Raw genomic sequence first — 14,705 nt, forward strand, 5'->3', positions numbered from 1 at the left:
GTCAGCAGACCAAACCCACCATCCGCTCTGCAGGAGGAAGATGTGGCAGTCGGTTTCCATAAAGATAACAGCCTTGGAAACCCTATGGGGCAGTTCTACTCTGTTCCACACGGTCGCTGTGAGTTGCAATCAACTCAACCACAATGGATTTTTTGGGTTAGTATTTTCTACTCCTGAAAGCTTCCACATATAAGATTTTGCTTGCTCCTCACAACTCACCTGAGAGGTGAACACAAGAGCTAACATTTTCCCAGGCTAAGGATCTGAGTGAGGAGACATAAGGCAACAGTAAGTGGTGGGCCCAGGCCTGGATTCCAGGGGTCTCCCAACCAGTGCTCTTTACACTGCAATGCCCTCCAGCCTTTACGCTACTGTCGCTCTGCCTGATTTAACTTTGTAGCCTTTTTCAGGGCATGCTTAGTCATAAAGACAGGTGGTGTTATCTCAGGATCTAAAGATTGTGTTCTGATAAAGGGACAAAAACCAACACTTGGAATCAAAGACACAGTGCTTATTAATAGGTGTTAGCAACATAGCCTTCTGAGACCCAAAGGAGGCTACAGACGTGTGATGAGGTCGGGCTGTTGCGTGTTTTAGGATAGTGAGGACAGGAACTACCCAGATGTAAATGGAAAACCTCGCTTAGAAAGCAGCCTTCCCTTGGGCTTATAGGCCCACTCACCCCAAGAGCACTGTTCTGGGTTAAACTCTCCAGAGGACACCCTGAAGTCTACAGGACACGAGTACCAAACGCACACCTAGGAGGAGGCAGTGTCTGGCTTCACCCACATCTCTCCATGCCCTTGTGGGGTATGAGCATCTGCACTGCCTGGTGACTTTCAGGAACTAAAAGGTGTGAGAAGGTAAATCCCTGTGCTCGATGCCAATCTGCTAATCGAACACTCTTCCTGATGAATGGAAAACAGGTTTCAAGAGGAACATGTGGAGAAGACCAGCAGACACATAACTGGACTCTATGTTCAATCCCCCTTGCAACAGGGACGGCGCTGTGGACACGGGACTGTCATGGAAGCCATGACTTCACTTTCAGTAAACACATTGCCATTGAGTCGATTCCAACTTGTACCAGCCAGTAAAAACCCTCCTGTACACTCTCCTTTATCTGTTTCTCCATCTACAGGCTGCAAGGAGCCTGGATCCCTGAATGACTAAATGGACCACAACCCCTGCCCCTCCCTCCACCCACCAGGACTGTGCCACAAACAAGAAACAAACTTTTATTATATGAAGCCACAGAAGTGTCAGGGCTGCTTGTTACAGCAGCTGTTGTTGTTGTTAGCTGCTGTCGAGTTGGCCTTGACTCATGGCGACCCCATGCACGATGGAACAAAATGCTGCCCAGTCCGGTACCATCCCCATGATGGGTTACACATAGGACTGTTGTGATCCATAGGATTTTCACTGGCCGATTTTCAGAAGGAGATCACCAGACCTCTCTTCCAAGTCCATCTTAGTCTGGAAGGTCCACTGAAACCTAGTCAGCATCATAGCAGCATGCAAGCCTTCACTGACAGATGGGTGGTGGCTGCACACGAGGCGCATCGGCCAGGAATCAAACCCAGGTCTCCACACGGAAGGCAAGAATTCTACCACCGAACCGCCAAAGTCCCAGTTACAGCAAGCAGTTTCCCAACCCTAATTCAGAAAGAAAACTGTGGTTGTTACATTTACACCTGAAACTTTATCTAACGTATCCAATTCTGTAGCGCACTCCCCCCCGCGCCCCCGCCCAAAGGCAGCAGCAGCCCACCTCTCTACACACAGCCCCACCAGCCTAGATGCAGAGTAACATTTTGCTGAGGGATTTCTGGCAGCAGGCTTTCCATAACTTCTTCATCTCCTCTCTTCAGGACCCCTGAGAATCAGTAGGAAGCACACCCCTGATCTGACTTCAGAGATGACATCAAAACTCCAGGATAATGCTGGGCACCCCTCCCCACTCCCCGCCCTCACCTCGCAGCAGGCAGGGCCACAACACCAGCTGGACCCACATCCCTTTAGTCTGGAAAGTCAGACAGGGTGCCTAGGGAGATTCAGTTCCAGGCAACACCAGGCTTCTATTTACAAAACAAATGACAAAAAATAAAAGGAACTAAGATTTCTCAAGCACAATCCAAGGGCCAGGCTTGGGTTAGGTTATCTCTCCTTATCCTCGGAGCAGCCCACGAGGTTGGTATTATTGATAATTTTACAAAGGAGGCCAAACCAAAAACCAAGCCCGTTGCCATCAATTCCGACTCATAGCGAACCTATAGGACAGAGTAGAACTGCCCCATAGGGTTTCCAAGGCTGGAATCTTTACGGAAGCTGACTGCCACACTTTCTCCCACTGAGTGGCTGGTGGGTTCAAACATCAGACCTTTCGGTTAACAGCCAGGCGCTTAACCACTGTGCCACCAAAGCTCCTTTAAGAAGGAGAAACCCAGGCTTAAGGTAAATAATTTGCCCAAGGGCCCCTGGCTAGTAAGAGGTGGAGCCAATATTCAGAGGCGTATCTCTACACCCCCAAACCTGGGATGTTGTAACTGCATGGGTACCATATGCCAAGAGGAAACACCTTTTGCTCCTCAAGGCACCCAAGTGAAAATTTAACAAGCAGACAAACATCTGTCTGGGGTAAAACCATCTGCCTTTTGAAGGCGGGGGGTACCTTGCATTACATTCAGCGTCCCACCTGCCTGTGTGTAAGTGGATGGCTGCAGGGTGTCACATCAATACCTGGCACTAATCAGTCATCGTCAGGAAGTGCAGTGCCATTTATTTGTCAGAGGGAAAGCCCCCTCCCTGCCCCATTACCTAATGAAATTAAAACTCTCCTAATGAGCCCTGGTGGCACAGTGATTAAGAGCTTGGCTGCTAACCAAAAGGACGGCAGTTCGAATCCACCAGCTGCTTCTTGGAAACCCCGTGGTAGTTCTACTTTGTCCTATAGGGTCACTATGAGTCAGAATCGACTTGACAGCAACGAGTTTGATTTTTTGGTTTTTTAACGACTGCCCAATATCCCCTGGTGGCGCAAAAAGTCTGTGCTTGACTACTACTAGACAGCAATGAATGGGAGAGTGGTAAAGAACCAGTGCCATTCTGTTACACGGGGGGTAGCTATGAGTCAGAGCCAATTCAACAGCACGTAACATCAACTAATAATCTAAAGCTTGGCAGTTCGAACCCACTCAGCAGCCCTGTGGAATAAAGGCCTGGCCATCGGCTTCTGTGAAGATCACAGCCTAAAAACCCTATGGAGTGCAGTTCCACTCTGTAACACATGAGGCTGCCACGAGTCAGAATCAACTCCATGACAACGGGTTTGGTGTTTTGTCTGTTTATTTTCATGACTGCCCAGGGTCACTCCAGGCAGAACGCACAGGTTGTGCATGGTACAACTGGGGGGGTGGGGGGAGGCGGCCTCACAGACTACAAAGTGAATAAGGCCCCCAGGAGCTGTGCAGGAGCCCTGGTGCTGTAGTGCTTAAACACTCACTCAGCTGCTAACTGAAAGGTCAGCAGTTTGAACCCACCAGCTGTTCCACCGGAGACAGATGTGGCAGTCTGCTTCCATTAAGATTTACAGCCGCAGAAACCCTACGGCGCAGTTCTGCTCCGTCCTCTAGGGTCGCTATGAGTCGGAATTGACTTGATAGCAATGGTTTGGTTTTTGGTTTGGTTTGGAGCTGTGCAGAGAGACAGCCCTGGATGACAGTAAGGATCCAATATCAGCACCTAAGGTCTTCACTGGGATTCCGGAACCAGACATATCTGGACACCCTACTCACACTACAAAAAAGCAAACGGCAAGAAAGCGGAAACAAATCCCTGCAGGAAGTACGGCTACCATAATACACAAGGAGGAGACGCAGGGGCGGGCTGAGCCCCACCAGATGGTCCCAGAGGAAGCACCATTCTCCGGGCAAATAACCACACTTCCAACATGGCTCAAGTTCCTCTTCCAGTCTCAACCTATCTGATCGTATTGTTCTGCCACTAGTTTGATTACAAGGAATTTCCAGGTGTGAACACAGAAACAAATCAGACTCCTTACGTCAGATTCCAGGATCGTATAAGTGGAAGGGCAGTTTAGACTTGGAGCTTCCATCCCTCACTTCCCAGGTGTCCATGAGCAGCGCAGACTTGCAGCCTTACAAAAAAAAAAACAGCCAGATGGTCGCACGAGCTGCAAGAGCAAAAACTCTCCACGAACCTCTTATGTCATCATAATTATACTTTAGGTATTGATTTCAATGACAGATCAATAATGGCCCCAAAACACTTCCCACAATAATAATAAAAACAAACTTAGTAACAATGCTATTCTATTTGCCTAACAAAGCTGCCAGGGCTTTGAACCGGTTCTTCCCAGTTCAGTATGGCCAATGAAGCAAAACCAGAACAGACCTGAATATTTTACAATTTGGGTGATTCAGAATGGTAACCAGAATGGGAAAAATTACAGGTCGAAGCCCTAGAATGGGAAACTTGGAAGAGGTGTAGGGAGCCTTTTCTGGAGCCTGATGCTGAGACTGAATTATTGGCAGGCCTATGGAGAGCGACACACATGACATAGTTGACTACCATCTTTGAGCAGGGCGGCACTGTTTCTGACTCTACGTAAAATCCAACAGGCAAGGGATTTTGTTGCTATGCAACACGTACGCTGCCCTTTCTTTTTAAGAGGGAGATTAAATTTCTAGCATGGCTTCAACTCATAATTTTTCCTATCCCGGTTACCATTCCAGTTCACCCAACTTCTAAATATTTGAGTCTATTTTGGTGTCACTTCCTTGGCCATGACTGAACCAAGAACTGGTTCAAAGCCCTGAATGTTTCCAAACTGCCTTGAGGTACATACATGAGTTCCCTTGAACCTCCCAGGAGCTGGATTATATAGGCCATAACAGAGTCCTCAGGAGGTGCAAACAACGAACACATGCTTGGCTGCTAAACAAGAGGTTGGAGGTTTGATTAAACCAGAGGTTCTTGGATGAAAGTCCTGGCAATCTACTTCCAAAAAGTCAGCTATTAAAAACTCCTATGTATATGGTGAAGGGTGGTGAAGAGTAAGACAGTACACAATACTGTGGAAGCCAGCACAACCTGTACAAGGCAAGGTCATGGTAGCTCTGTAGACACATCCAAACCCCCTGAGGGACTAAACTGCTGGGCTGCGGGCTGTGGGGACCGTGGTCTCAGGGAACATCTAGCTCAATTGGCATCACATAGTTTATAAAGAAAATGTTCTAGCTTCTACTTTGATGAGTAGCGTCTGCTGTCTTAAAAGCCTGTGAGCGGCCATCTAGGATACTCCACTAGTCTCACCCCTTTGGGAGCAAGGAAGAATAAAGAAAACTAAACATACAAGGGAACGATTAGTCTAAAGGACTAAGGGACCACACCTACTACGGCCTCCACCAGACTGAGTCCAGTACAACTAGATGGTGCCTGGCTACCACCACTGACTGCTCTGTCAGGGATCACAATAGAGGGTTCCAGACAGAACTGAAGAAAAACGTAGAACAAAATTCTAACTCAGAAAGACCAGACTTGCTGGCCTGGCAGAGACCAGAGAAACCCTGAGAGTATGGCCACCGGACACCCTTTCAGCTGAGTAATGAAGTCACTCCTGAGGTTCATCCTTTAGCCAAAGATTGAACAGGCCCATGGAACAAAACAAGACTAAAGGGGCACACCAGCCTAGGGCTAGGGACTGGAAGGCAGGAGGGAACAGGAAAGCTGGTAATAGGAAAACTGGAGTTGAGAAAGGAGAGTGTTGACATGTCATGGGGTTGTTAACCAATGTCATACAACAATGTGTGTACTGACTGCTTGGTGAGAAACTAGTTTGTTCTGTAAGCCTTCATCTAAAGTACAATAAAAAAAAGAAAACAAAACTCCTACGTAGCACAGTTCTACTCTGACACACATGGGGTCGCCATGAGCCGGAATCAAATGGATAGGAACAGTTTCCTGGTTATTATCATCCTATTTTGAAAATGTGGAAACTAGGCTCAGCCAGGTTAAAGACTTGCCCCAGGTTACATGCAATAAGGAGCAGCCTCAGGGCTAATGCTCAAACTCTGACTCCATTAGTTCACCTCCTCATCACTTACCTCCCTGCAGGCCTTCTCAAGACACTGCAGTAGTTTGGAAAGTGGGAACCTTGATGAGTGACAGGCCAGCCAGGTAAAGCACTGTTTATCCTGCACTGTGGGGTCTGCCGACCCAGCCTCCTGAGCCATCATCTTCTCTTCAAACTGGACTCTAAGGCCCTCCTATAACAACCTCACAAATTCACACCTCGGGGGCCTTGCCCTGCCTCCTGAAAACATCACTGCCACCAAGCAGCACAGACACCTGCCCACCCAGCTCATTTCCCAAATTAAACCATAGATACCCTTCAAGGGCTTCCGTCACCGAAATGCAAATTAAAACCATAGCGAGATACCACTACACACCTATGAAACTGGCTAAAATAAAAAATAAGGACGACAGCAAATGCTGGGAAAGACGCAGAGAGAATGGTTCACACACCCATTGCTGGTGGGAATATAAAATAGTACAGTCCCTTGGGAAAACACCTGGGCCCCCACTCCCCCCAACAAAAAAAAACCCAAGCCCATTGCTGTCGAGTCGATTAGGACAGTTTCTTAAAAAGCTAAACATGCAGTTACATAGGAATCAGCATTTGTCAGAAAGCAAACACTTACGGTCACACAAAACCCTGTAATAACCAAAACCTGGACACAGCCCAGATGTCCTTCAGCGGCTGAATGGGTAAACAAGCTGTGGTTCGCCCGTTCCATTCAGTACGACTCAGCAGTAAAAAGGAACAAAGTATTGATACTCAGGAACCTGGTGGCTCCCCAGAGAATTACGCTGCGTGGAAACAAGCAAACAAAAGTCAATCTCAAAAAGGCACACACCGTACGCTTCCAACTTTACAAAAGTCTTGAAATGACAAGATTATAGAAAAGGAGAACAGATGAGTGGTTGCCAGGGGTCATGGAGAGGGTTAGGGAGGGTGGGGTGGCTATAAAAGGGCAGCACGCAGAGCCTGGTGATGACGGAACGCTCTGTGTCTTGACTATACCCATGTCAATATGCTGGATGTGACCTTGAGCTATAGGTTTGTAAGATGTCACCGTAGAAGTAAGGAACACTGGTGGCACAATGGTTAAGCACATGGTTGTGAACTGAAAGGTTGGTGGTTCAAATCCATATAGCACCTGGTGATCTGCTGCCTTAAAGATCTGCTGCCTTAAAGATTACAGCCTAGAAAACATTATGGGGCAGTTTTACTCTGTCACATGGAGTCACTATAAACTGAAATTAACTTGACAGCAACCACCAACAAACCACAGGGGTAAAGGGCAAAGAGTATATGTATCTCTGTATAATTTCTTACTATTACATGTGATTCTACAATCATTTCAATATAAAAGTTTAATTAAAAAAGGGAGGGAAGGAAGGAAGGAACGAAGAAGGAAAGGGCTGGGCACAAGCACTGCGATTCTCTGAAGCACGGGCACAGGACCCAACAGCTGCCCATTTCTTTCTCTGCATCTTCTCTACCTGCATCCTCAGAGGTCACCAGAAAACAAGACAGAGAGTGCTACTCACGCACCCTGCCATAAGCCTGACGTGTGAGAGTCTAGGGCAAAGGACGGCACAGGGATAAATTTAAAATGTTTATGTTTCAAAAACAAAGTCAGGTTTGTAGAAATAGAATATGCCCTCATTTGGTTTTTCTGCAACTCCGATGAATGAAAATGTCTGCGTGTCTACTTACTCACCATCAAATCGAGTTTTTCTTCCCCAGAGTAGCAGCTTGCTTGCTACTCTAGATAACAAAAGCGATCTCTCAACTCCCACACTCCCAAATGCATTGGAATATTACACAATTCCTAGTAACTTTTTTACTATCCCTCAGGCTCATCTGAACACACACGTCATGCCCCCCAACACCGAGCAAATGTGACATCCCCCCAATTAAGGGGCAAAACACACCATTAAGAGATCAACTTGAAAGAAAAGCATTCTTCCAGCAACACTGACTGTTACATCCCAACAGGAAAACACTTGTCACTATGTTTGTAAACTCTGTGCTTTATTAAATAAAGAAAATAATAAAACCAACGATTCACTCAGTGCTGGGTGTACCTCAAACGCAGGGCTAAATGCTTTGCCGCGTTCTTTCAGTGGACCCTGAGTCTTTGTGGTGGGCAGGTCTGCTGTTGTTAGCTGCTTCCAGTCAGCTCCCCTCCTCCCCGACTCAGGCGACCCAGGTACTACAGAACAACACACTGCCTGGCCCTGAGCCATTCCCAGGATCACTTGCGGATCGGAACGTGGTGTTCCACAGGGTTTCACAGGCTGATTTTCGGAAGTACATCACCAGGCCTTTCCCAGCCGATGTACCTGATGCACAGATACCACCTCTCTGTAAGAAACTGAGGCTCAGAAAGGATAAGTAATTTGCTCAAGGGCCGCATAACAAATAAGAGCCAGGACTTAAACACGTCTTTAGTCTGAACCTCCGAAGCCACATCTCTGTAGAAGCGCCATACCTAAAAAAAGCTACAGTGAAGAACACACACTTGGGTTAATTAGTGTTCAATCAACTTAATAACAAAGCTAAAGGGTAAAGAGAACACCTTACCCTCCCGAGCCGCTCTCGTCACCATGGGTATTAATCTTCCATGGCTGCAATAATAAATGACCACAACCTCGGCAGCTTACAACACAAATGTACAGTCTCACAGCTCTGTAGGTCAGTCACCCAGTGGGCTCCCATTTCACAAGGCCAAAATCAAGGTGTCGGCCAACCAGGCTCTTACTGGGAGGCTCTGGGAAGAATCCACGTCCAAGCTAATTCAGGTTGTGGGCAAAGTCCAGTGCTTGAGTTTATAGAACTGAAGCCCCATTTCCTTTCTGGCAGGCCGGTGGGGATGCCTTTAGCAACTAGAGGTGCTCCCTGGTCCTTGCACCCGGGCCCCCACATCTCAGAGCCAGCAACGGAACGTCACATGCTTCCCACACTTGGAATCTCAGACCTTGCCTCTGCCTCATCACTCTCTACCTTCCTATTCTGTGACCACTCAGAGAAAGTCCTCTGCTTTTAAAGGCTTGTTAGTTTGGGCCCACCTGGATAATCCAGGATAATCCCCTGTCTCAAAGTTCATAACCTTAATCCCATCCACAAACTCCCTTTTTCCACATAATGTAGCATATTCAAGGAGTCCCAGGGTAGTGCAAACGGCTAACACGCTCAGCTACTAACCAAAAAGTTGGAGGTTCAAGTCCACCCAGACGCACCTCAGAAGAAATGCCTGGCAATCACCTTCCCAAAAAATCAGCCATTGAAAACCCTAAAGAGCATGGTTCTACTCCGACACACAAGGATTTGCCGTGAGTCAGGGTTGACCTGACAGCAACTGGAAATATATTCACAGGCTCTAGGACTGGGGCGAGGACAACTCTGGTGGGCATTCCTGAGTGGGAGCTTGTCTGGGGGGGTTGCACTTTGAGGATTTCAAGCTCTCCTCCAGGGCTGAGGTTCTTGAGATGGGTGCTGACAAGGAAGGATGTGTCTAGGGATTCCTCCCCATTACATAACTAGGTAGAATCCCTGGGTGGTGCAGATGGGTAATATGGCTGCTAATCAAAAGGGTGAAGGTGACACGGAAGAAAGGCCTGGCAATCTACTTTGAAAAGTCAGCCATTGAAAACCCTGTATAGATCTATTCAGACACACATGGGGTCGCCATGAGTCAGAGTCAACTGGTAAGATAACTGCGTAGTTCCACCTAAGGGAAAATTACTAGAGATACTTCTTACCAATCTCAGTGTTTGGTTGGGGGGGGGGGTCCTAATATCCCTGTAAGGAGCCCTGATGGCATAATGGTTAAACACTGGGCTCCTAACTGAAAGGTCAGCGGCTCAAACCCACTAGCCACTCCATGGAAGAAAAATGTGGCAATCTGCTTCTGTAAAGATTCACAGCCTTGGAAACCCTATGGAATAGTTCTACTCTGTCCTATAGGTCGCTTTGAGTCAGAATCGACTAGATGGCAGTGGGTTTGATTTTCTGGTAATGTCCCTTAGAGATGAGCACGCCATCCTCCAGTGTGACTAGAACCTAATCTTCCAGAATCCAGTGAACTTGGTCTTACTGATGTTGGGACACTGGAATCTGCCTAGCTGGGGGTGATGGGAAAGGTCACCTGTCCTAACTCCTAGGAGTGACAGAGTCAGCTAAGATCTGTAAGACCTATGCCTGTGTTAACCAACCAGGTCTGTAATTACTGACCCACCAAACTCAAGCCAAAGAGGAAAAAAAAAAATGCAGGCTGGTAGAATTCCCAGGCACCTGGCAATGGAAGGAAGCATAATTTGTCTAGGAAGCAACCAGGAACAGGCACTTCCTACCTTTACAAGGGGGGCCACAGGATCTGTTTACTCCCTTCCTGGTTTGACAAAATAATTAAATAACTGAAGGGCGTCATTTACAAACAATGCTTCTAACAGATGCCAAGTAGTGGCACACAATGAGCTGTGATTCATGTTTCCAAATGAGATGGAGTTTTATCATTTTCTTTCCCCTCGTGATTTAGTCATCGGCCAAGTCAGGGGTCAGGGTGGAAGGTGGCCCACTCACAGGCCCACCAGAGCCTCCAGGGAACACAGCCCTGTTGTTGGGCTTCCCCAAAAACACTGTGGTTGGTAAGGAGGATGCTAGGAATTTTCCGTTAGCCTGGAATAGTCAATTATCTAATGTAAAGGAGTCCCTCCGTCCCAGACACAGGCATCCTTCTCAGTCAGAACCCTTCTTGGGAACCGCTAGGATTCTTCCAGTGCACACTCCCGGACAAGCGGGGAGCCTGGGAGGACCCCCACTCGTGCTCACTCTAAGGCTCCCTTCCGCACCCAGAGTAGGAAGTTCAGGGCCTCCTCAGCCTCCCAGAACAAATCCATTGCAGCCATGCTGATTCCGACTCACTGCGACCACACAGGACACAGTAGAACTGCCCCATAGGGTTTCCAAAGCTGTAATCTTTACAGAAACAGACTGCCACATGGTTTCTCCCGTGGAGCGGCTGGCGGCTTCGAACCACCAACCTTTCAGTTAGCAGCTGAGCATTTAACCACTGTGCCACCAAGGCTTCTTTAAATTCTTCTGCTGCTGAATAGCTGTGCTGTTTCGTCATTTCCACCCAGTTCAGCTGTCTCACCTCCACCTGGTGAAGCTCTGAAGAACAAGCCCCACCCTCTCTACCTGTCACTCAAATCTCTCCCAGAATTTCCTGGCAAAACCATCTGGTATCGTTTTCTTCTGTGGCAGCTCAAACTTCTAAGAGTGAGTTTTCCTAAAACCAAAGTATTAGCAGAAGGTGTGATGTTAGAAATCACTGCTGTGAGTGCTGGAGAAGCTTCTGGAAGGTGTGTGACATGTCTCCCCTGTGAGAAGACCCTGCCTGCTCTACCTGTGAACACTCCCTTTAGACCCCACAAGGTCCTTCCAGTCACCCAGGGAGGCAGCAAAGGGTCTCAAAAGAGCACTTGCAAAATGGCGTGTCCTGAAGATAAGACCCTCGTCCATCTCCTGGTGAGCGCCAGACACAGCCGTAAAGAGAGGTGGTGAGCTCTAGGGCCAGCTGCCAGGGTTCAAATCCAGGACCTACCACTTACAGAGGGCCCTGGCGATTCAGTGGTAGAATTCTTGCCTCCCATCTGGAAGACCCAGGTTCGACTCCCAGCCAACTCTCCTCATGTGCATCGTGTATTCAGTGGAGGCTGGTGTGTCGCAATGATGCTGAACAGGTTTTGTTTCAGCAGAGCTTTAAAACAAAAATAGACTAGGAAGAAAGGCCTGGTGATCTGCTTCTGAAAATCTGCCAGCGAAAACCCTATGGATGACATTTGTCTGATCCACGACCAGCCGCGGCGATGGCGCAGGGCCGGCAGGGTTTTGTTCCGCTGGGCACGGGGCGGCCGTGAGCTGGGGCTATCTGGATGCCGCTACCACAATCACCACAGGCTAAGAATGGGTAAGAAATTTACCATCTTTGCCTCGGGCTCTGCCTCCACCTCCGGACTGAGGTGAGGTTTAAATTCTCTAAGATGACACAAGGGTTAGGCCTCCCCAGTGCCTGGCCCCCCAGGAGGGGTGAGTGACAGCTGCTTCCCGCTTGCACCAGGCCCTCCAGTCAATTCTGACTCACAGGACCCTAGAGGACAGAGTAGAACTGAAGGGTTTCTAAGACTCTAATCTCTACCGTGAGCCCTGTCCTCTAGGGCTGTCCCAGGCAGAATCTCCTCAGAGCAGATCTGGGAGTTTCCGTGAGGACGCCCCCAGACTGTTCAGTCTGGGGGCGCCCAGGGGGTGTGCGCATGCTCAGTCCACAGAGTCAGAAAGCTCCGCCGTGGCCCTTTGTGAACCAGTCTGAGCCTCAGTTCCCTCACCCCCAAAATGGGGTGACAATCAGCCCCCTCGTGAAGAACGAACCCAGTGTGGGCCCAGAAGGCATGAGACCTGCCCCAGGAAAGGCCCGAGCCACTGTGCACACCCGCTCCATAACCACGGCCCACCGTTGGCCGCTATCACGGAGCAGATAAACTGGGGTTCACAGAGAGTGGGAAGCCCTGAGACTAGAGCCCTCACAGACTGCCCAGAGGTCAAAGGGCCCGGGCCTGAAGCCCAGCAGCAGGAGGCCTGGGCAAGGCAGTCAGGGGTGGGCAGAGCGCCTGCAAGAACAGGGAAAGGGCATGCTGCCGGCGGGCGAGGCCAGAGCTGCAGCAGAGAGCGTGCCCTGCTGGGAGCCCAGACCCTGTGGCTAAGGAGGCAAGATCACAAAGGTCTCACAAGGCAGAGGAGAAGACTGGCGTTGATGAGGCAAGGGATCGGGGACTTCCGGCAGGCAGACAGTGACATTGAACACCACAGGCAGATCTTGGGGTTGGGATCCAGACCGGAAGGCGCGTGGGCACGTCAAGAAGGCCCGGACCCACACGCCTTGGCAAGACCCAGCTGCAAATTCTGGAGAAGGGGCGGGCAGGCATAGTTTGGCGCGGGGTCGGCTTGCTTTGCCATTAAGAAAAAACTCGCTCTCTGGAATGTGTACTCGGGGTCCAAAATGTAAACTTGCAACCCGACACCCCCTGCCCCCTCAGGAAACAGCAAAGTGCAGCGAAGCAAACACAGGCCTGCGCGCCTAATCCGGGGTCCAAGCCTCAGGGTGCTGGGCTGCGAAGCCTCAAGGGTCCAGCAGGGCCCAGTGCAGGGCCAACCAAATGGCGTGAAGCGGCCATCTGCCCGACAGGGTCGCGCACACCACTCCCCACCAGATGCGAGCAGAATTCTGAGTTTTGATCATTGCAACGTGAAACTGCCCAGCCGGGGCAGATACGGAACACAACTTCATCCAAGAAGCAAAAAAGGCGTCAGGCCAAAGACCCCGGAGATTCCCCGCAGAACTGACCGCTTCGGCCGCAGGCGGCGCGTATACCAGTGAGGGGGGGGCCCTCAGGCTGCAAAGTTCCACCACTGGGTGCCTGAGAGCTGGAGGTGGGGGAGGGAACACCCTCGAGGAGTGACACAAACTGCCCCAACCCTGCGGGCCAAGCCCGGTTCCCGGCCGGTCTACCGGGTCTAGGGGGGACACTGCACGACGAGGGGGCGCGGGAACGGGTGTGCCGGCCCCAGGATCCCGGTAGGGCATTGCCCGCCGGGGTGGCGCCGGCAGGCGGTGTCGCGGCACAAGCTCCAGACGGAAACGCCTCCTCCCGGCCACCCTGCATCCCGCCCGCTCCACTCGAGTGGGGAGGCAACAGGCTCCCGGGCAACCCCGCCCGCCGTCCGCGGCTCGCGCCTGATGGGCACCCCGGGCCGCCCGCCGCACGCCCAGGCGCCCGCCCAGGACCACCCGCCCCGGAGTAAGTTCGGGCAAGTCCCAGCGCGAGCAGCCGGAGCGGGTGCCGGCTCCCAGGGCGGGCGCGGGACGCGGGTCACCCGTGCGGCGGCGGGGACGCGGCGACCCGGGGGGCTCAGCCGGTAGCCGCCCGCGCCCGCCCGGCCTGCCTCGGAGCCAAGGCCCGCGCGAAGTTGGGCGGCGCGGTGCTCACCCACGCCATATTTCTCCTCTCTCTTGGTGGGCACCCAGCGCGTCATAGTGCCGCACGGGTCCTGGCACCCCAGGGGCGCGCGCCGCCGAGAGCCGCCGCCGCTGGCCGGACAGGAAACTCCGCGCCTAGGCCGCCATTTTCCATTCCTTTCGAGCCGCGGCAGGATGGGGAGGAAAAAGTTTGTGGCGGAGGCGGTGTCATGTGGGACGGGGCGGGCGGAGCGTCGCCGGCCGGATGGGAAAGGCCCGGAGCGCCGGCAAGAGGCGGGACGGCTGCGGGCTGCGCGCCGCCCTCACGCTCGGACCCGGGCCTCTGCCCTGCCTGCGCCCGCAGACCGGGAACGCAGGGCCGCCGCCCTGCCCGGAGCGCCTCTCCTGAACCCCACCGGCGCCCCCTGCGCCGCACACCGAGCCCCAACCGCTCCTCCTGCCCAGGAACCCAGCTTTATTCCTGTGGTCCCCCTCGTTCACGGCCCACAGACATTCCCAATGGAGCACCCCACGGGGCGTCTTCGTTTCATTCTTGGCTGGATTTCTTTGAATCAGCGAGCCTCCTGGAACTCTTACAAG

The 14,705-nt window shown here is 51.2% G+C and overlaps 1 protein-coding gene across 3 annotated transcripts in view; it reads right to left on the reverse strand.

Annotated features, from left to right (window-relative positions):
• Positions 1-14,304, reverse strand: part of DOCK1 (dedicator of cytokinesis 1) — a 542,476-nt gene extending 528,172 nt beyond the window's left edge. For all 3 annotated transcript variants that reach the window (XM_064269186.1, XM_064269185.1, XM_064269187.1), the window contains exon 1: positions 14,137-14,304. In XM_064269186.1, the coding sequence (XP_064125256.1) occupies positions 14,137-14,182 (46 nt within the window). In that variant the 5' untranslated portion in view covers positions 14,183-14,304. The remainder of the gene's footprint in view (positions 1-14,136) is intronic.
• Between the last annotated feature and the right edge of the window lie 401 nt (positions 14,305-14,705).

This window comes from Loxodonta africana, chromosome 16 (genome assembly GCF_030014295.1).
Source record: "Loxodonta africana isolate mLoxAfr1 chromosome 16, mLoxAfr1.hap2, whole genome shotgun sequence".
NCBI classification, from domain to species: domain Eukaryota; kingdom Metazoa; phylum Chordata; class Mammalia; order Proboscidea; family Elephantidae; genus Loxodonta; species Loxodonta africana.